Here is a 22,472-nt window from a genome sequence, read left to right on the forward strand (position 1 = left end):
CAGACAAAAAGAAGCGCTTCAGGCATATTCAGAAGAACTGCAGAAAAATTTAGACAGAAGTCTGGGGAGGCTTCTGGTCCACCCACCATGCTTCTCTAAGTAGGGACAGTTAGTGCAGCTGCTCAAGGCTCCATCCCACTGCGGTATCGGTAGTGATGGAAATCACTGGATTGTGTTCCAAGGAGATGGAAGTTAGGACAACAAGTTTGCTTGAAATTTCTCTGTCAGCAGTTTTCAGAGCTCACTGAGATAGACTAATTTTAACTTCCTGCCACCATATGATAACCTCCAAATATAATTTGTAATGGAAAATTATTTTTTGTTGTTTTTTACAGGAGTTGTATCTCCCTAATCAGAACAGAGAAATTAGTCTTTGGTTCATCACAGAATCATGGAATGTTCTGGGTTGGAAGAGACAGCAAAGCTCCTCTTGTTCCAAGCCCCTGCCCCCTGAGCAGGGAAGCCTTACACTAGAACAAGTTGCTCAAAGCCTCATCCAGCCTAGCCTGAAATAATTCCAGAGATGGGGCAGCCATGGCTTCTCTGGGCAACCTGTGCCAGGGCCTCACCACCCTCACACTGCCAAAGTTCCTTCCAATCTAACCCTGCCCTCTGACAGTGTGAAGCCATTCCCCCTTGTCCCATCACTCTACACCTTTGTCCCAAGTCCCCCTCCAGCTCTCCTGGAGCCCCTTTAGGCAATGGAAGGGGCTCTGAGGCTCCCTAGAGCCTTCTTTTCTCCAGGCTGAACACTCCCAGCTCTCTGTCAACAGCACATTTTCAGTCCTGTTAACTGTACCTTGCAGTAAAACTGATCTGCAGAATCTCTCTGGTAGGTGCCTCCCCTTCACGTGCCTCCAAAATGCCTTTATTTGGGAGGATGGAAAACACTTCCATGGCCTTAGACCTTTTCTGTTCATCTGCAGTGGAAGGGGCAAATATTAAACAAAGCCATACAAGACCCTTTGTGTGTGTACAGCAAGTAGCACTCATGGCCAATTCACCTCTGCTGAGCACCTAATAAATCATGTCTCACACTATCAGAGAAACCAGTTTCTCTGCATGTGCCCAGACTCTGTTTTCATGTTCTAATCAAGGGAAACAATGATCAGTGCTCTCCACATTTGAAATAATAAGGCCCTAATCTTCTTTCCTCTGGAGCCCATCTGTTACTAACAGCATTAGGCTCATGTTCAAACTGAACCCATGAGGAGCCACTGCTTCTTGCTGCCTCTCAGGACTGATGATTTAAATGAGCAGAGCATGCTCAAGGATTGTGAGGGCTGAGACTCAATCTTTTAGTTAGATGTTGAGTAACTGCTGAAATCAGTAGTGGTACAATAACATCAAAAAGGTGAGGGGAAAAGCCCACATAAGTGAGAATAAGAGCAGACCATATATATTTGCACCCAAGATCATCACATACTGCCTCTATATCAAGTAAGTGTATACAGTCTTGATAAAAACACTGAATAGTGAAACTCTATAACAAAGAAACCAATTGCAAAACCAGAATTGCAGAATACCCAGCAAAGCAGTCCAGTAGCTTCTGCAGCCACTCCGGTTATACAGGAAGACATGTTCTATCTTGGTCTTTGCAACAAAGCAGGTCTGGAAATCAACCATATCACAGGAGAGCTCCAGGACTGGAATAGTGAGGTAGGCACTCACTGGGACCAGCTGCAAAACAGGGGAAAGGGAAAAGAGAATAAAACCCACCTCATTTTTAAAGAGCTTTAATAATTCCTGCTCCAGCTGGATCATTCTTAACCCCAACCACTGAATCAAGAGTCATTGTTCTGTGTTTTTTCACACTACAGTCAATTTCTATTCTACAGCCTTGAGTGAATTGAGTTGTTGCTTGTGTGTTACTTTTTTGGGACAGGTTTTCAAACCAGACACTGTGGTCTTAATGAAGTAACAGGAGAGAACGTTCTCATTTGTTTTTAGGGTTTTCTGTGGAGCTGCAGACATTACAGCATCTCCTGGTCCCTCAGGACTGTATATGGCCCACTGTGAGTCATCCAGTTTGTGCAGATTGCCCAAGATTATGATGCAGTTGACTGTATCTTAGATATAGTGCTCAGTCTGACACAAGTCACGCCTCAAAAATACCTGGTATGAAAAGAAAATAGAAGTGCCTGCAGTGTACTGGGATGCTGAAGGCTGGGAATGGGGCTTTGAACACGTGCTCAGTGGACTTGGGAGCCTTTCCAGAAGTCCTTGGGTGCTGCAGGAGGCAGTGCCTGGTGACTCAGGCATGGTTTGTTCCCTGAGACAGCCCTGACCCCTGTCTCAGAGTCATCCTGTGACTGGGTGTGTGGCCCTTTGAGTGTCACCCAGGCTGCCATGCAGAGAGCTGGGACCAGCACCAGGGTGTGACCCCAACCTGCACAGCCCACCTGGGAGTACCTGCAGAGAGCAACCCCACAGCCATTTATCTTACCTGGATGACCCCATTTACTCCAGAGGTGCCTGTAATTCAAGGCTGAGTAAACCCTAATCCAAGTCAGAGATGCTGCTGAAACAGCCCTTTCCCAGGGCCCAGAGATCCTGTCCTGACCTTACCTGGGTAGTGTGGTTACTGTGCTCAATGACCAGATTTTGATTAAACTTCAGCTTTCTCTCTCCATTCTCCAGCTGGAGCATTTGGCATCCAGGAAGCAGCTGGGTCTCTGGCAAATGTTGATACCTAAGTAACTCCAGAGTTGTGTGAAATGACACTTTCACCTGTGGGAAGAGGAATTCTGATGACCATCACATAAGATGACACTGTGTGCAGGAAATCCAAAGTACACGTTGCACAAAGGCCCAGGCACATATTTTCCCACTGGAACCCAAAGGTGTCGTGCCAGCAGCCAAATTCCCACTGGAACAAAGCAATACAATTGAAGAAAAAAATACAGCTATTTCCTATGAATCCAGAAAACAGAGATGGAGTGTAAAGGTGAACAGCTGATCTCTGAACCACAGGGGAGAAACAGTCTCTAGCAAGCTAAAGGTTTTGAGTTCCTGAGGATACAAATACCATGCTCCCAAAGCTGTCTTAAACATGTAAATCCTCTTTCTTCCCACACATGCAGAATTGAAACGTGTATGTCTCCATGTCAAAATGAACACAATAAAATGAGAAGCACACTTCAAAAAGGCAACAGTTACTCATTCTTTGCAGGTTACCTGATTCTCTGCTCTGGGACTTTGTTTCCTTTAATGTAATTTGTACACCCAAAACTAATCAAATTTTCCTCTCCTTTCACTGCCTCCATCTAATTCAAGGAAATGAGGGAAGACTGCAGTCCTTGAAAATCTTTTAATTTGTCCAACATATATATATGGCTATTGATTTAAGTGTGTTCCAAACCCACAGGGTTTTCTGCAGGAGTTTGCTATCAGCCAGAGTCGATGGGAAAAGCACATCAGGAACATAAAAGATTATTTGCAGAAAAAATAATCTGCACCTGCAATATAGCAGGCAAAATGTCATTAATTAGCATTTGCTAATACACCACCATTTGCCCTGAAACAGGGAGACTTCCATGCTGGTTGTGTTTTTCTGTGGTTCATCTGGGCCACACTAACACACCAACTGCTAAACTCTATTTTGGCACAGGATTATTATTTTTGAGCCTACCAGCATGTTTTGCTGTGGATAAAGTACATGTTGCAGTTGCTGTTCCCTTTCCTTCTTCTTGCTGTGGGATGATTTGGTGCTCTTTTCGGGATCTGTGATGGAGAAGCTGAAGGGTGTAGAGGGCGTAGACAGAAAGAGCCTGAAGTACAGAGGAACCTTGGTACAATTCATGAGTTTCAAACTCTGAGTAATTACTGCATCTGTCAAAACCTGGGGGAGAAATGATTCAGAACTGGTCAGTTTAAACTCCCTGGAGAGGTTTGTGTTGCTCTGTCTGGTCATGGAGCACCAGCAGGGATCTGAAGTATTTTACCCCAAAGCAACCCAGTATTTTCTACCTGTGTTATTCAACATCACTTGAGTGAAAAACCAAAATAAAAATAGTGTAATAAAGTCTAAGTTTTCAAATGTCAAGAGTCACAGCAACTGAAGTGACTCATTTTGCTTTTGGACCTTTATATCTTTATACCTTTGTATCTTTATATCTTTATTTTTCTACTTACAAACTCCCCTACAATGAAAGAAAAATTTGAATAAAACAGGCATTGTCTGAGCCCAGCTTTTCTTATTCCTGGATAATAAGTACTTGTAGTGCTTTTTCTTGTTCCCTTGCTATGTGCAATATAGAAAATGAGCCTACTGGTGATTAGGATCTTCACAGCACATTTTCACAGCCATGTGCACACTGCTCTGAATTCTCCCAGCAGCACAGCAATATAAAGCAGCCAAGTACATCGGTGTGGGAAATACTTACTCTGTAAAAAGGCCGAGCAGCTAGGAGATCACTCGCCACTGAATAGAACACCATTCCTCTGTCATGATCCATCTCCACTTCTAACCTGAGAGTAAAGAATCGGGGCTGGTCACAGCCCTGTCCCAGGCTGACCCATTCCCTGAGGGTGCCAGCTGTGGGCATGGTGGGACTTACCAGGGATGCCTCACGACAGCCTCCATGTACACCCGTAACGGTGGAGCTTCATAGCCATGACTGCGCCGCACCTTGTTAGGCACCATCCTCACAAGCTGACAGCAACATGGAAACAGAAACCATGTGGGAAATGGTAGCACTAAACCTGAAATGCTGCTTTGAGCCTGAGAGACTGTCAGCCAAAATAGGGTTCTGCTTGGCAATGTGCCTGTTTGTAAGACATGATGGAACAGCAGAGGCCAAGCAGTAGCTGAACTCTGAATGGCTGTGGGTGATTCAGATGCAGGGCAGGTTTAGGTCAGATGTTGGGATTCTCCACCCTGAGGATGGTGAGGCCCTGGCACAGGTTCCCCAGAGAAGCTGTGGCTGTCCCATCTCTGGAAGCATTCAAGGACAGGTTGGATGGGGTGTGGAACAACTTTTTCTGGTTAAAGATGTCGCTGCCCATGGCAGGGGTGTGGATAAATTATCACTCATTTAGGTTACATTGCACCTTTGCAACAATTCATGTCAGAGAATTGCTGAGCCATTCATAAAACACTGTTCAAGCCTCACATCAGCAGTTGTTGAGGAGGAAGTTTCCCAGAGGAGAGACATGTTGTCCAAATTAACACAGGAAGGTGGATGCAGAGCCAGGAACAGGACTCAGCAGTCCTGAGTCTCACTTCCATTGTTAACTATTGTTATCACTAAAACCTGATGTTGTGACAGCATTTCAAACCCGGGCTTTTGTCTGGGGTCTGCTGTCCCAGACAATGCAAGAAGATAGCGACATTCCCACCCCCAGAATGCTTCCAAGCTCAAAGAGAAATGCAACAGATGAACAGTCCTGGTTAAGGAAGGATGTACAGGATAGCAGGAACAGGACTGTTTACACAGACTGGCCAGGTAACAGCAGCCTGTACATAAATTACAGGAAGGGAAACGATATTCCCCATTACCTTTGGCCTTGCTGTGACAGTCGGTTTACCTTGTCATCCAGGCTCATGAAGCCCAGCAGCACCGCTTCACAACCCAGCTCAGCCTCGGTGTCAGGAAGGACGAGTGGGGTGAAGGAGATGTAAACGTCGCTGCTGCCACCTCCTGGAACCACCTGCGGCCGGGAGAGAGTGTTTAGTGCAGGGACCTGCCGGGGACTGCACAAGAACCCTCGGGACTCAGCTGCCAAAACTGAGTTGCACAAGCAGCACAAAATCCCCCGGGCACGGGCTCAGGCTTGCATGAAAATGCCAACATGTGACAGAAAAACTGACAATTACTTCAACTGCAAACATCACTGTGGCCACTTTTTAGCATCAACAGAGTTTAAGCACAGTTAGAGACCAACTCTCTAAATACATAAACATATGTAACATCTGTTTGTTTTTAAAAATACTCAGTTCTGCCCACTCTTACTCCCTGACTACCTCAGGTGATTATTCCACAACTTACATACGTATGAAACAATTTTTGAAGAATTACAAGTGTGAACTAAGTATTTTACAATTCAGTTTAGTCTTGGCTATTTTTTAATTTTACATGACAGCAGGGAATGTAATCAAACACAACAGCCAGCTGCAGTGGATTTTCTGTGATTTACAAGTTGATTAGATTCTGCTTTCTTTAGGTGAATTATGTAGGTTATGGTTAAATCCTGATATTGCTGCTGGCTACACCCCACAAAAGCTGCCTCCACAGCGAGACACTTGCTTGTCTGACCTTTCTCAGTCTCAGCCACCTCAGAGCTGACTGCAGCTTCATTTCTGTCATCATTTCTTTTATGTAATCTTTAGCTCATTTTAACTTGTAACTGAAACCCTTTGGCAAAAAAATACTTAAAGTGGGCACACTGATGTTTTGGGCAACCTTGTCACTCATAGGTAGATCTCTTCAATGCTGCTTTGTCTTTATGATATTCCCATGGGATTGTGCCTGTATTTGCACAACTTACGTGTGAAGCACTGGGGGTTACAATGGTTTATCCAAGAGTTGTCTGCCGAGTATTCCTTGCCCAGCAGCCTGATTTCCAGGTCTGCATGTTTCCAGAGCTTCAGGCTGGATGGCTCCCACATTTCACCATGGCAACTCAAGTGAGAAGACCAGAGATGCCACTCTGGAGTACAACTAACACTTAAGTCCAGTCATCAGTTCACTGCTCAGATGTAGGTAGGACACTTTCTGTTGACCTTGCAAACTCTTCTCATGATCATCTCCAAAGCCTTCCAGCCTGATGTTTCACTCTTTAGTAGAGTCTACCTCAAACCAAACTCAAAGCTTCCTCCTTCTCATTCTCTGTCTCCTCTGCCCTGCAGAAAATGTGTTAAATCTAAGCCCAAAGAAAATATAAAAGCTTACTATCTGCCTTGGAGCTGTGCAGTAGGGGCTGTCTGCAGGCACCCCCTCATGAGGTCGGATAAGTACAGAGATATTTTTCTCTCCTGTAGACTCCTGACTGCTGGTTTCCTTCTCTTTGCTGTCAGAACCTGGAGGCTGCAGAGACACAGGGGTGGGGAATGGTTAAAACTGTTACACTGCAAGGGGGGAATATGAGTGATGTGCACAGGGAACTGCTGCGCTGGTCAGGAAGAATGGCCAGCTCCAGTTTCTTTCTGGCACAAGGGCCGGACACGTGGATGTGTCCTTTACACTGATTTTCTCATCCACAGAGCAGCTCTCCTGAAACTGCTTCTGAATTCCTTGGAAAATGTGCATGCTTGGGTCCTGCCCTGCCTAGAGAAGCACCCAACCGTGACACCTCTGGCACATTATACAAACTAGCAGTCTGGGGCAACACTGTTCCCTTCGTGCACAAGAAAGGCTAGAGCTGTGTTCAAAACAACTGTGCTTGCTGAGCTGAAGCAGAGAAAATGTGATTTTAGTATCTTCCCCGTGAAGCTTTTGTCAGAGAAATATACAATATCCTGGGAGATACCTTCTCCATGTCACTCCCAGCCCCTCAAGACAGTAAATTGCCACATTATAATCAAACTTCTTGAGTAATAGATGTTACCATTTTCTAACAGAACCAATGTAATTTTACCACTGGGATAAATACCTATAATAATAATAATATATAATAATAGGTAATCTAATTAGCTGCAATTCGGAATTTGCAGGGTAGGTTCTACTCTCTACCTACAGCACATGTTGACACCAGAAAGCACCCACGAGAAAAGCAGAGCCAAATTAAGGAGTTTTAGTTATTTTAATTCTTTCATGTAATAATGACAACAGTTTGTCAGTGACAGTATTTTAAATAGTATTTCTTTAGCTTTTTAAACACTTGTAAGGAGAGCTAATTGCTTATAGCTGACTCTGGAAACAGATTGCTGATCCCCATAGCCACCTACTCACATACTGCGTGTTTGACTGGGAGAGGAGCTGGCATTTCTTTTAACAATCCAGCTCTTAGTTACAAGTTCTATCTCCTGTTATTGTTTTCAACCCTTCATGCCAAAAATCCCATCATGTATCTCAGCAGCAGTATAAGAAACAGCCTAAGAGCTGACCTCATCTGTGGCTTCCAAAGCTGGAAAAATGCTTCCACAGGGAATGGCAGCTGGATCCAGCTTTAACACGACCTCTGACTCTGAGGTGCTACCACTTGATGCAGCCCCGTTTCCAGCCATGTCCGCAGGAGGAAAAGGGTCTCCAAAGAGCACCAACAGGTCCACCAGCTTTTCATCATCTGGCTCTTGGTTATAAACTTCCAAGTCCAGGCGGATATCTGAATGGGAAAGGAAAAAAGGACAATTATTTCTAGTCAGTGAGAGGACTCATGGCTTAGTTGGTACCAGAATATCAAGTAACAAATTTGTATCTGGCAACTGGATTTGCATTAAAGTGTATCTCTTAGGTTTCCCATGTTTGTGGTAAATGAAAATGTTTTAAGAGCTTGCTATAGTTTGGCTACTTTCTATGTCCGAAACTATAATCAGAATAAATTATGAGTACTTTGTTTACGCAAATAGATTTAGTAGAATTAAAAATAATAATAATAATAAAAGAGTGACTTTGCTCTGAAAAGCTTACCATTTCACTCCAGAGCTAAAAAGACTGAACAGAAGAGCCAGATGATACCAGTAAAAAGCAGGTAGCACATCTGATTGACCAGGCTTAGTGTTGTGAGAAGTTCAAAAAAACAGGATGGAAAATCCTGAATTCCCACCATTTCAATGAGGGGAAACCCAGCTACATCAAGATGGGATGTGCAATTGCAAATTAGCAACACACTGAGTCACTCTCTTTTATATTATTTTCACTAAAAACATCTTCATTAGGAAAAAAAGTATGCCCGTTAATTAACATGTTAATGGGTCCTTCTACTTTTATTTCTATAAGGAACACAAAGAAAGCATCAATGTTTGCTGTATGAAAGCCACCCTTACCAAAGGGAGTGGGGTTGTTGAGCTGGACCCTCCGAAGCACAGGGGACTCTCCTGAGACTTGAGTGCCAAACCTGGACAGGGAACCTTGCTGTCAGTGCATGCAGAGAACAGAAGTGTCTGAAATCACTGAAGAGTTGTTTAAAAGGGGAAACTGATCTGGCTGCACTGGAGTGGCTCTCAGGTAAGGCATGGCCTACACTGAGAAGCACAATTTTGGTTTATTTTACCCGTCTCTTTTCTTATTTCCCCCGTTTTTTTCAGTTGTCTCAGACATTTCAGAGTAACCACGTTCAGTGCTGGGGCTCCCCAAAAACCAACCCTTACCCCTCATCCCGAGGTGCAGATGCCATTTGCAGTATGAGAGAGATTAAACCCTCCCCTGCCATTACTGACCTCAGGGCTGCATTTCTCCTGGTCCAGGTGAAGGGCCAGGGAGAAATGAGCTGTGGATGATGAGAACTGCCACCATGTGCCATCTCCAGAGCCAGATGAGACTGCACTGGGTGAAATTCTACAATTGCAAGCCCAGAACACAGACTGCTGGCAAACTTCAGCAGTCTAGTATACAGATTATTTTCCAATTGTGCTGGCAGAGAAAAATGTACTGATGTTCTAGAAGCAGATACTGTACTTTGACTGTCACTTTGCTGACCTTCTCATTATATCACAAGATGGAGCAGGTGTGTATGTTGGCTGCAGTCCACTGGTATTTATTTCTTTGACTTATCTGACAGTATTTTGCATTATACCTGATAATGGGTGGCTCTGGTTGTGGTCCTGTCACCTGCAGGAAGATTGGACAGCCTTTCACAGTCATTTGCATAGGAATTAATTTAGGCTGTAAGTCTCCCACCTATTAAAATGAATATTTGGTATTAGAATCAAGATAACACTTTTGTTCTCCGTGTTATAAGATTATGTTTTGCAAACTGGATTTTCAAGTACTTCAGACTAGTTTTCTTTGACAGCCACTAATTCATATGCTAACAACACTTCTCAGCTGGTGAATGCAGTCCCTCATGCATTTATCAGCTTTCCTGCTGCTTTTCTACACAACACAATCTATGGTATTGCTAGAGCAAAGCAGTGCACTGGCCAGCTCCCAAACAGATGTTATAAATCAAAACTACTCCAGTCATTTTCAAGGCACATAAAAACCTCCCAAGGAATAAACATGTCCCCCTAAAACCAAACAATTGGTCCTTACATGTCATTGGGGGTAGTGGCATAGCAAGATCCACCCTGAATTTTTTACAAAAGTCCTAAAATCTGAAAAAGTATTTCTAACAAAAAGGCATCTGGGAAATACAATCGGTAAAATCTGCCATGGTAAAACTGAAACCCCACCTACCTTACAGACAAGATTATCCTGGTACTCTCCCCACATGTTGTTGTAGGCTGCTATTTCTATGGTGAGCTGCTGGAAAGCCTCCAGAGTTCCTGCAGAAGGTTGGATGTAGAAAGCTGCTCCCTTCCCCTGAGACAGCAATGCTGCTGCAAACTCTGAAGGAGCACAGCAAAGAAGCATTTCATGAATTTTGAGGAAATGGAACAAAATTAATCTTTCAAAAAATACATAGGACCATAGTTTTAGTTGCCTTTAATCAGCTTAACCTCACTGACTTAGAAACCCTGGGATCATTTACACAGCTCACATTTATATCACTTTACCCAAATTTCCTTCTGCAGTGGGTCTTACTTTGTTTTTTAGAGTTAGTGCTTGCCCAGAATATTTTACAGCAGGACAACCCTTCCAACAACCTGATCCAGCATTCTTTGGGATATGCAAGGCACTAACTGGTTACATGAAAAAACACTTTCAATTTGACATAAATAGGTTGAGATTTGTGTTGACTTCTTGTTCCATTAGCAGTTGCCTGTTTACCATGTTTGCCATGTGCTCTTCCATGCAAAGAACTAATTACAAAAAGCAAAGCCTTTCCACATTCTGAGTCACCTAGGCCTGCATGGAATCTGTCAGAACAGCATTCTTCTAAACCTAAGCACTAATTCAACAGCTGAAAAGCTCTGTCTGTGGAACAGATACCAAACTCTATGGCAAGGTACCAATATGTGCAAGTTTTATTTTGGATACAGAAGATACATCCACACTTCACAGCTTTGTGCTCCCATTTCCTCCCTCCCTCAGTCTCATGTGGCTCTAAATATTATCATTTTTCAGTACAACTCGTCAGAAATGACAGATGGGCTGTGCTATAGCTTTCCACAGTGGGGAGGGTACGGTAAAGGATTTGAGGGAGAAAAGCCTGCTGCACTGGTATTGGAAAACTGCAGGAGAGAAAGAGGCAAGCATTCTGCATCCCATGTGCTGGGAGTGTTTTGGGGGTGAACTGTCACCAGAATCAGCAACTTTGTTTCATACTGTTGTTTGCAAGATAAAGATGAAGAAGAGAGAGAAAGAAAAGGAGGGGAAAAGAGAATAAAGCAAAGAAGCAAGAGAGAGATTGACCTAATGTTTATACAATGTGGGCTTTCAAACTCAGGAATGAACTGAGGAACTAAGTAATTTAACAGTTTAGACTTCACCAGATACTCCAGCTGTGAAAAGATGTGTCTGACTGGCACATTTCATTCTAAATATGGCAGCCAGCTGGCTTTCACCTTCTGTCCACTGAAGGAATTAAGTGATATTTTCATACTTGACTTTGCTTTTCTGGCTGCATGTTCTGTCACAGGCCCTCTTCTTTTCAACAGGTAGCTTGAAGAGCATGAAAAAAATAAATCTGATTTCAGGTTTAATCCAGACCTAAATTAGTATTTGAGTCATTATACAGAACAGCAAGACTCACGGGCAGGCTTTTTGTTCTGGAGGCAGCACACAGGCAGTAAAATAGTCAGCTTCCAGTGTGAAAGGTGCTCTGATTGGAGTAGTATTTGTGAGAATCAGCCGACGCTTAACAACACCTTTGAATGCAACTTCAGACCCAAAGTCCAAAAGAAGCTCACATGGGCTTTGTGGCATTTGTCCTTCATCACTGCCAGAAAAAATAACAGGAGGATTTAGACATGGGTCTTATTTTCTTATGCCATAGATGATTTCAGGAGATTTAAAAATGTTCAATATGTAATGTGGCTGTCATGCACAGCATAAAAGGAGCATGCAGTCCAGGATTTTTGTCATGAAAAGCATTTTCTGCTTTTCATTGTTTCACTTCTTCCCATATAAAAATTTATTTGGGGTCAAATTTTTATCCTGTATAACATGCCAGTCTACCAAATTAAAGACATATTTACTCATATGAAAAGATATAAAGATGAGCATATTCCAAAATATTCTTATAATTCTATGTATCAGAAAAATAAAATAAAAATCAGATACTACCTGTCAATTCCATTGCCAGAAGATACTGCGTAGGTGACATGTAATCCCTTCACTTCTCCAGAAATCCTCAGAAAGAGGGGTTCAGTCATGTCTTCTATGCTACATGAAAGCATGAGGTCCTTCAGCTCACCCTGAAAAGCAAAGAGTCAAGTTTCCTTGTGAATGAGACATATACTATAGAGCAAAGGCAGGCTGTTTAGAATGTTTATTTTTTTAAAATGTGTAAACCTCCCTGGATTAAATCTGGAACGATAGAATTGTGAGAATTTTTACTGAATTGTCTTCAGTGGATTTTCCTGCAGCATCAGAGCTGTTTAGAAGGCAGTACTGAGGTAAAAATTTGTGGCTGTTTCTCAGCTTTGTATCTGCAGCTGCCTGTGAGCCTAAAACTGCTCCATTACTGATTTCTGACATAATTCCTACACTCCAAGTCTTGAATCATAGAATCAATTAGGCTGGAAAAGACTTTTAAGATGATTGAGTTCAAACATTAATCCAGCACGGCCAAGGCCACCCAAAAGCATGTTCCCAAGTGCCACAGATACATAATTTTAAATATGAACTCTGATAGTACTAAAAACCTACTTCTAAGGAAATAAATGAAACCTAAGTCTCCAGTGACTGTAATGGGACTAAGACACCATAACTACAGGAAGATCCTGTATTTAGCTGCATATTAGCTCAGCTGTTTGAATGCCCTTGTGAAGTCTTTTTCTAAATTCCTGGAGTTTTTAAAGTTCTATTCCTGTATTTTGCAGATTCTCAGTCCCATCAGCCCCTTTTAAGTTGTCAAATATCATAATATTATAAGCCTAGCTGCATTCAGAAAACCAAATATACACTATATATGCCACTCTGCTCCTTATCATTCCAGATAATCCAAAGTGAGGATCTGTAAGCTCCAAGAAGAGTGATAAGCATTAATAGCAATTGTAAGGACTTCAAGAAAGGAAGAAAACAGGAACAGCTGAGATATAAATTTATGAGTTAGGGTAGAAATTGCACACCATGTGCACTTCTTCAATTCTTGTCTTCAACTCTAGTACCTCTAAAGCAAAGACATTTCAGAGATATTGTATGGGGAAAAGACCACGTGGTTTTGTACATAGGACTCTTTCCTTCTGGCAGATGGAGGTGAGATGAAAAAGCCAGCGTTGCTGTTTTATGGAAGTGCATCAGTTTGTAAATTTACCACAGTGTTAGATGACAGCTGTATGCAGAATTCCTTCTCTTCATTTGGGCCTAAGATGCCGCTGGTGGGGGACACCACGATGGAGCAGGAAGCTGCCTGGCTTCCAATGAGCTGCCAAAAAGAAAGGATGTTCAGCTCATGCTGGTTCTCTCACATTGTCTCTTCTAAACAGACCAAGCTATTCTCAGGCTTAGGACACTTTCAGGCAGCAACACCTACAGTTTGTCAAGACTGGCTTTAAAACTCCCAGTGGGTGATAAGATCCTGATGCCTACATTCACTCCAAGTACATGCAGGTGCCCAGCTGAGGTTTCTGGGCTGGGAGCAGTCACTGCCATCCCTCACAGTCTCAAACCTTTCCAGGGTGAAGCCAAATTATCTGATATCAGAGCAGGATCCCAGATGTGCCCCATCTCTCTACACAACAGAGGTGGGGGAGAGACAATCCTGGTGTTGGCACCTTCCCTAAGTGGCCAGCATGGAAAGTACCCAGAGCTTCCACTCATCTGTTCACACATCAACATCACATATCAGGAAAAATGCTCTACATATTCCTCCTAGGCTCCAAGTGCTCCAAAGTGTTTTCCTGTAGGTACTATACCATGCACATGCTCTGCTAGGATGCCTTGGGCACCTGAGGACACTCTGGGTGGCACTGAGTGCTTTATGTAGGCAATTGAGCTGAACCCCAGATGTCAGATGAGATCTGAATGACCAAGGCACTGACAAATTTCCATTGACTGAAATTGAGACTGAACGAAAAGAGAGTTCAGAAGACAGCTTTAATACTGACACTAAATTCAGGGCTCCTACTCTGCACGCTGAATCCCAGTCAGAATGTGAAATTTAACCAGAATTCAGACACAATTCAAAAGCACCATAATTTCTTTGTTTTACTAAATTAAGTGCAAACCTTAAAATGCCTTAAAGTACCTTAAATGGTACTTTGTTTAATACTCTGGTAGGTTTACATCCTATGACCCCTCACATTTGCTCACCCATTCTCCCAGGGATCCACAGACAGTAAGAACATAATGACATCAACTGGTAAATTGTCTTTTAATAAAGGTTGGTCTAAAGTTCTGCTCCCAAGCCAGTAAACAGTAATGACTACTCAAAAGATACATCAGAAAAGCTTTTAAGAATAGTCATTATTTGTATTCCTACTGAATTTCCATCCCTGCTGTATGCTTCACCCATTAGAAGAGCATTTACCTTTCCCCATAAGTATTTTGCTGGCAGCAGTGTCTGGTTAAAAAGTTTGCTGGTTGCTTTTACAGGAATTCCAGTATAAATTTCAGTGAATACTAGATGACTAGATATCAGGCATGCCTGGGGGGTCTGAACTTCAACAAAAACAGGAAGATGACTGGAAACAAACACACAGATGGTCTATTGTTATTGTTAATGAAACGTGCTAGAAATAAAACAGCATGCTGGGAAGAATGATGTTTATGTTTATTTAGCAATATTAGAAATTTGATAGTTCATTGATAGGTTACACAACCCCACTCTGAGTTCATATTTTTGTTGTAGAAGAGAAAACTACCTGAAGTGAAAACCAGATGTGAACCTCAGGAAAAAGAAAACAAATGCTGCTTTTCTTCCTTACCTTCCTTTTCCATTTTCTACCTCCAGTTCCAGCACTGTCTGGAGACGCTGGCACTGCAATGCTGTGAACTGAACTGAAACTCTGCATAGACCCAAAGGAGGTATTTCTCCAGCTGATGGCTGGATGCTGAAGGTGGATACCTGGGAGAAGAGACAAGGAATTTAAATTTTTTTGGCATGTGCAAACAAGAGTAAAATGTTGAAGCTACACAATTTAATTATTGCTTCCAAGTGTCTAATTTTTCCTCAGATCTATCCTTTCTCTCTGTCCCTCGAGTCCCACCTGGGTTGATGTCAGAAAGCACAGTGACAGCTTTGTGAAAGCCTGGCTTCATAAGGAGGTAGGGCTTTGCTTCTGAGAGAAGGGCAGTCAGAGGCAAGGGCACAGCAAGGTCAGCTGTGCATGGACTGACAGGGAACATGAAGGAGAAGCAATCAGCCTCAGCAGTAGCACCTGCTCCCAGGCAGCAGCAAGGTGCCACCAGTGGGAAAGGCTCTTGGGCAGAAGGGTAAGGAAGGAGGGTTGGGAGGGTGGAAACAGGAAGAGATCAGTGAGGAGTGGGGGCTCAGATTCTCATCCAAGATGCTGATGTGGGTGTGTGGAAGGACTGCTCAGCAATCTCAGCTCTACTAAAGCCTTAAACTCTTACTTATATCAGCAGCAGCTGAAATCACTGTCATTCAGGAAATACTCCATATCTCTTTGGATCAGGCTGGCAGGGGATTTGTAATAAAGGGAAATAGAGAAAAAATGTAAAGAAACATTCAATCTCAAAAGAATTCATGCACTTATGAAATTGTGCAGGACTAGTTTTGTAAGAAGTCATAAAAATTAGAACTTCTGATAGCTGGAATGAATAATATAACTCCTAAACAGGAAAAATAAAATAGCGAAGGACAGAATACAGCCAGCTGTAGTAGTGACTTACCTCTTCATTCCTTTCAGCTAGAAAAACCTGGCTTTCCTGCATCCTCCACTGTGCTGGAACCTGACAGAGATTTTTAATCTCAAAGGTTCTTGACACAGTCTCACCCTGCTTAGTCAAACCAAACTGGAGTGATGGGACATCAATACAAAGAAATGGACCCTAGGACAGCAGGAAACAGACATCAGAATGGACACCTCTGCCAAAACTGCCTCATTAAGAAACATATATTCTCTAGGATTAACATTTGATTTCACAGAGAATATCAGAAAGCAAATGCACTGTGTAATGCAGAAAAATTCTGCCTGTCATGCGAATATCAACACAGACTCAATAGTCACTACAGCAAAAATAACTCCTGTTTGTAACTACTTAAGATTTCTCAAGCCATTGAGAGGCAAAAAAGCTTTATCTGGACAATGCCAGGCCACACAGCTCATCCTCCTGCAGAACTGCAAGGTTCTTTACCTTAAAAGCAGCCTCAACATGCAGCACAACTGGCTCTGGACACGGCTCAACATAACACTGCAGGTTACGGCTGATGACCCCAGGTTTGCTTCCAGAAATTGCCAGTTCAAATTCACAGCATTTTTTCACATCTAGAAGAGAAAGTATCAGGCTCCTCTTTCACATTTTTGTAAGAAACCACCTGCTTCAAGTGTGTTGGAATCAAATTAAGTCTCCTGATAGCTCCAGTAGGCTGGGGATCAGGTAATTTTTCAGTTTGCATTATAGTACTCTGTGACTGTGATAAATAGATATAATCAATTACTGTCATGTCTTTCATTAATTACTGCTTCCAAGTCACAGAAACCTTACCTATGACACCAGTACGAGGTTCAACTTCCATTATCTCACAGGCTGTGATTGTCTCCCATGTGTACTTGATCAATGTTTTGCTGTAATTCCACAGCTGAAACAATTAAAATCAATGAGACAATTAATGCACTCGAAGCTTTCATAGCAACAAGTCAATTTGCTGAGAGCACTGATACACTGCAAGCTAGGTTTTGAGTCATCATTTATTTAACAATGTCTCCTTCACGTGGGTGAAGGTGATCCCTCAAAACTGAAGAGAATCCATTAACAATTCATTCCAAGAACATTATCATATTTGAGACTCTTACACTTTCCCCCCCATTTTTAAAAAATGTAACAGAATTTCTAAATATAAACTGAAACTAAATTTCTAATTTCTAAACATAAACTGAGTGCAGATTTTTTTTTATTTTTTTTTTTTGCCGAAGGCTCTGTTTGTGAGGGAGATGCAAGCTCTTGAAATGTTTGGCCTGCTCTTCAAATCTAGTCAAAACATTATTTCTTAATTACAGCAAATAAATTTGTTCTCTGAAGCACAATTATCTCTAAGCACAGTTCAAATTCTTATCTTTTTAAGACTAAAAAAACAATTGGAAACTGCAAAGGATGCTGTTATATCAACAGTAAGTGGCTTAATTGCCTCTCTCACGTGTGTAGCTATACTAGATTACTGGAAAGTATGAAATGGCTGCCTTAAATTGAAAAAATAAACTCTAGGAAGAGAAATCATAAAACCAAATGCTGATTAACCGGATCTCTAAGAAAAAATGGGAAAACCATTAACTGGGAAATGTCTTCCTGCCTGGCTCTTGCTAACAGGCCTTTTTCTTTTCCCTAGTGAGTCTAAGATCAAAAGGATTCTGAGCTGTAGTGAAGGGGGTGCTGTGTGAGGGGACAATTGCAGCAGCATTCTGTCCCAGAATGGACAAAGAGAAATTACCAGAATCTGGAGGAAAGAATAACATCTAGTAAGCTGCAGCATATGTGATTTTTGTAGCTCTTCTGTGCTTCCTGTAGCTCTTTGCATGAATAGTGCCTCAGCTATGAACTAATTTAATCATCCATTGACTATTCCTCCCAGCTGGAAAACTTTTACACTACAGGAGTGACAAAGTGATAAGCAACAGGTTAGTGACCCAGAAAAACATTGAGAAGGGTCAAACTCTGTGGTATCAAACAGGAGAGATGAAAAAGGAACAAAGGCTGTTGCCTGGAGCGTAGGACTGAGCAGGCTGGGTAGGGCATTTCAGTGCAGACCCTCCTGGAGTCATGGCCTCCTTTAAAAACATTTCAGGAAAACTAAAATAACACTGACTGTCTGATATCTTCTAATAACACCTATGACATCTAGTGACACAAACCACATGACAGCAGTGAAGCCGAAAGCACACAAACCTTAAATGTTTTCTTGACATTTGCACCAATGAAATTTTCTCCAGGGACAATAATGGCATATGGTTCCAGAAGAAGATGAAATGGTTCTGTTGCACCTTTAACTTCTATTTCCAGTGCTATGACATCTTGTACCCTGCATTCTGGGATGTTTTGAAGCATCCCCTCTTCTACTAAACTTTGGGAGGAAATATGGTAGAATCATTGAGTATGTTAAAACAGTGTTTAACTGCCAGATCAAAGCTGTTAACCACTGCAAGTTTCTCAAGTACAGACTGCCCAAGAACAGTTAGCTCAGCCAATTAAAAATTTCATTGTACTTTAAGGTATTCTAGTTGTCCCAGTGTGTCCATGAAGAATTATATAAGTCATATATTGCTGTGACAAAGAGTAATAACAGGAAACCCAGGAAAATAAGCAGACAAAATGGCAGTATTATCTTTTTCCACAAGAGGAAAAGCTAGGACCAGGCATGTGTCTGGGCATGGGGGAGGATATCAGAGATGCTCTTTGTACCACAAGTACTTGTGCAGATAATATTCTTTATACTTGTCAACCCATCATCACCAGAAAGAAGAAAAATCCCAGTAACTTAATGTAATAGCACAGATAAATTGTGGCTACATATCTTACTAAGAAATGTTTCTCAGCTTACCAAGGTGATTCTGGGATGTCTCTCAATACCATCTGAATAACACTGTGATAACTCTTCAGCTGCAAAGATGAAGGAGAAAAGGATTTTAGTGTCAAGTAAACATTTATGTTGAAGATCAAAAAAGGATGGAAAAGTGGTCTACATGTAAAGGATAAATGATCAGCATCACAGCACTAATCTCTGATAAACAATATTCAAACTCTGGAGTTACTGAAAGAAAATATGTTTGACTGCAAAACATTAAGCCAGATTCTGATCTCATGGTATATGGTTCCAAGAAAAATACTCATTTTTGACATGCCTGTTATTATTTCCCCTGTATATTGCATACTACACACAAGCATCTGCTAAGGCTCCCCAAATTAAGCACAGTACTGCTGTACTAATTGAGAAGTTTCTTCAAACTGCTCCAGAGTATTCAGTTTAATTAACCATCAATCTGATCTTGAGTAAGAAATATGGTTTTTCCATCATGGGAAGAGAACGCCTTCTGTATTCTAATGGAGAGTGGGGGAAAGAAACACAGAGGCAGGACTTAAATCTGAAGGGCTATGCAAAAGCTTCACCTGTTTGTAGACAGATATTAATTTTGATGCGTATTTTATTCAATATACATTCTATGAACTAGTTATTTTTAAAAGCCAGGTAATTTTTCTTCCATACGTATTTGGGGTATTTCTTATGTCTGTCAATCAACACAGCATGGGACATTCCCACTCTTGGGTTTTATTTGGATCAAGTTTCTCTAAATACAGTGAGCTCATGCTCCTTATTTACAGGGGCAGGGGAGCAGAAACTGAGAGAAGAGTCCCTAGGAGAACTGCATTCCAACATCCCTGCACCCCTCTTCACCCACAGCTGCACACAGCATTTCTCTGCCAAAGGCTCCTACCATCCCCTTAATTCACCACTCAGCTGTTCATAGGACCTATTTCAGGCCAAAAAAAACTACAGCTGGAAACAGTTTAAATAATCAGTGTTTGTTAACCAACTTATTTAGGCTGGAGTAGGTTGAAGGCACATCCCTCCAAGGAGGGGGAGATGTCTCAGGAGCTGGTAGAGGAGCTGATAGAGGGGTGAGGATGGTAACTTCACCAGCCAACACAGCTGCAGTATCAGGATGTGTCCACAATTTCAGTATAAAATTAACTGTGCCCAGTCAGTCCCCAGAATTACATGAGATGAGAAACTGTCTCACATTTTGCAGTCAAAACATGTTTTCTTTCAGTAACTTTCTACATTTTGAACATTGTTTATCAAAGCATAGTACCAGCTAATTAAACTTAATTTAGAAAAGTTGCACAGCAAGGATTTTATGACATGAATAAAAATACACAGCTGGAGTTTGTAGATAGGAAGGAATCACAAGCCATACCTCCTGTGGAGTGTAAGAGAGAATAAACTCATGATCTGCACGGGGAAGCAAAACTCCATGCTCAGGATTTAGGGAGAAGGCCGATTCTGGGTCTTGATTGTGTTTGACCTGTGTAAAGTCTGCAGTTTCTTCTGGTATTAATGGTTTTAGATTAGGCTTTGTTATCTGCCAGAAGAAGGGAAGTTCTATGTGGCTGCAAAGAAATCAATAAACAACAGAAAAGCTATGATTTAAAAAATCATACATTTTTGAGTAAAATATATTAAGAAGATGTTAAGATCCTTTTTCCAGATCAGAAATTCCTCTCTTTACAGGGATTTGATTTACCAGTTTTTGTGAGCCACAAAACTGCTCAGCCAGCATAGAAGTCAGAGTATAAAAATCATACAAAGAGCATACTAATATGTGTAAGTAAATTCTATAAATATGTATGATATCTTAACACTTTCTTGCCTTATTTGAACTTGTCATGTAATCCAGCTTTTAGAAACTCTACAATTCTTCTTTCAAAGATCTGGGATGAACAGGACTTTTCCTGCTGACACCAGTACATTTGCCCTGGATCACTGATGATGACCTACATCACATTCTGAATTTAATCCAAATGCAAGATGTGGTCTTTAACATGTCAACAAACACAATGGCTCCAGCAAAAATTATAGTCATGCAATCCAGAAAAGGTTGCTTAACTAGGTTGTTTCAGCAGAAGTGTATTCCATGGAATGTCTTCATGGGTTTGAGAATCTTGCTCATGCTGATTTAAAAAATTCTGCCTTAATAAGATGGAGGAAGGACACTGGAATTTGAAAGTTCACTGGTACAATTACTTACAATTTCTTGTATCACTGTCTGTAGCAGAAAGGTTTCTTCTTCCTACTTCTATGGAGTTTACTTTCAGCCTGGCCAGCTTTGTTTTATACAAATGCTGACACCAGATGTGCAGGGAGTGCTGTGGTGATTACAGCACAGAGAAAATGTGGAAATTGGCACAGTTACATCTTCTGTCAGTTTACAATATCCAGCTCACCAGTCATACTTTCTTTACCCAAACATCAGCCTATGCTGGCATTATGCACAAGTGATTTCCAGGCCACAAAATAAAATGCCAGATATTCACTGCTTGAAAACAGCAATTTACATTAATGGTCCTAAACCCAGCACTGACCTTCTCACTGCTTTGATGATCTACAGCCTCTATCTGCTGCAATCATGCACAAGTGTATCTCTGTTAAAGTTATCTCTTTTAAAGATTCTGAGCAAAATCAGGATGCCACTATGTTCAGTATGGTGTAATTGTCCATAAGGACACATTTGTTGACTTCAAATTGAATTTATATTTAAATCTGTACGGACTCAGTAGTAGGAACAATGTGAGAGTTTTAATGTGAGTTAATTACACTGGGCTCTCATTTTGATCCAGTAGAGTCCAGGATGTATTATGACTTTTCCATGGGAAGTGTCTACAGTCAGAATTGTACCCTTGGAGGCATCTATTCCCTGCACTATGAAAGGAAAAGAGTGCTTATCTCAGTTGCACAAGTATATATAGCAGACATTAAAGTTTGATAAGTCTCACCTGGATCACCCTGTAAGTATTTCCTGCAACCACATATATTTATGAGTTTTTTGTAGATTTATCTCTATTGAAGCAAATGTATTGACCTTGGCTAATAGTTGCCATAATGCTCGAACAATGTACAACATTCCTTGAACCTTTACCAAAACAATTACCAAACAATAAGGAGCAAAAAGAAGCAAAGATTCTGCAAAAAGTTTATCAAGGCCATGAAGGTTTCTCCAGCTTGAGAGAGCAGAGTATGACAAATGAGATCCCTACCAGTATGCCCACATTGCAGAGCATTACTCTAATAGCAGTTACCTACGTGGAGTTCTTTATAACCAGTATTTTCTCCGTAGTGGTGTGTGGGTTTTGGGGCTCAAATCGTATGAGATGCTGTGCTGTTGCATCAGTGACTTCACCCAGCTGAGCTTTGCTTTCTCCACCTGTGACAAACAAAAGCTCCAGTGCAATCGACTCTCCAACCCCTGGAAGAAATAATTAGATATTGCTGTTTATGATTCCAACTATTAACATAGTTCACATCATCAATAGCGAATGTAATTAATGGCCTATATTGATTATATCTGTTTCCTCAAGTTTCAGAACTCCAATGTGTTCATTGTACAATATCTTCCTGATGTTGTGTTTATCAATATGTATTAACAAAGACCC

At 41.6% G+C, this 22,472-nt stretch overlaps 1 protein-coding gene across 2 annotated transcripts in view; it reads right to left on the bottom strand.

The window, feature by feature from the left end:
- DLEC1 (DLEC1 cilia and flagella associated protein) overlaps positions 1-22,472 on the bottom strand; it is a 33,201-nt gene that overhangs the window by 1,056 nt on the left and 9,673 nt on the right. The window contains exons 13-37 of one of the 2 annotated variants that reach the window (XM_023921993.2): positions 22,123-22,285; positions 20,240-20,432; positions 18,865-18,923; positions 18,213-18,387; positions 16,818-16,911; positions 16,467-16,597; positions 16,002-16,160; positions 15,074-15,213; positions 14,677-14,830; positions 13,462-13,572; positions 12,270-12,400; positions 11,737-11,922; positions 11,587-11,645; positions 10,278-10,429; positions 9,676-9,779; positions 8,927-8,997; positions 8,120-8,265; positions 6,894-7,028; positions 5,530-5,652; positions 4,560-4,654; positions 4,386-4,470; positions 3,632-3,841; positions 2,569-2,730; positions 1,527-1,680; positions 800-920 (exon numbers count right to left, since the gene is read on the bottom strand). In XM_023921993.2, coding sequence (XP_023777761.2) covers positions 800-920; positions 1,527-1,680; positions 2,569-2,730; positions 3,632-3,841; positions 4,386-4,470; positions 4,560-4,654; positions 5,530-5,652; positions 6,894-7,028; positions 8,120-8,265; positions 8,927-8,997; positions 9,676-9,779; positions 10,278-10,429; positions 11,587-11,645; positions 11,737-11,922; positions 12,270-12,400; positions 13,462-13,572; positions 14,677-14,830; positions 15,074-15,213; positions 16,002-16,160; positions 16,467-16,597; positions 16,818-16,911; positions 18,213-18,387; positions 18,865-18,923; positions 20,240-20,432; positions 22,123-22,285 — 3,313 coding nt within the window. Of the gene's footprint in view, positions 1-799; positions 921-1,526; positions 1,681-2,568; positions 2,731-3,631; positions 3,842-4,385; positions 4,471-4,559; positions 4,655-5,529; positions 5,653-6,893; positions 7,029-8,047; positions 8,266-8,926; positions 8,998-9,675; positions 9,780-10,277; positions 10,430-11,586; positions 11,646-11,736; positions 11,923-12,269; positions 12,401-13,461; positions 13,573-14,676; positions 14,831-15,073; positions 15,214-16,001; positions 16,161-16,466; positions 16,598-16,817; positions 16,912-18,212; positions 18,388-18,864; positions 18,924-20,239; positions 20,433-22,122; positions 22,286-22,472 lie in introns of both variants that reach the window. The other variant, XM_086866497.1, reaches the window with a different exon arrangement.

This window comes from Cyanistes caeruleus, chromosome 1 (assembly GCF_971803275.1).
Source record: "Cyanistes caeruleus chromosome 1, bCyaCae1.hap1.1, whole genome shotgun sequence".
NCBI classification, from domain to species: Eukaryota; Metazoa; Chordata; class Aves; order Passeriformes; family Paridae; genus Cyanistes; species Cyanistes caeruleus.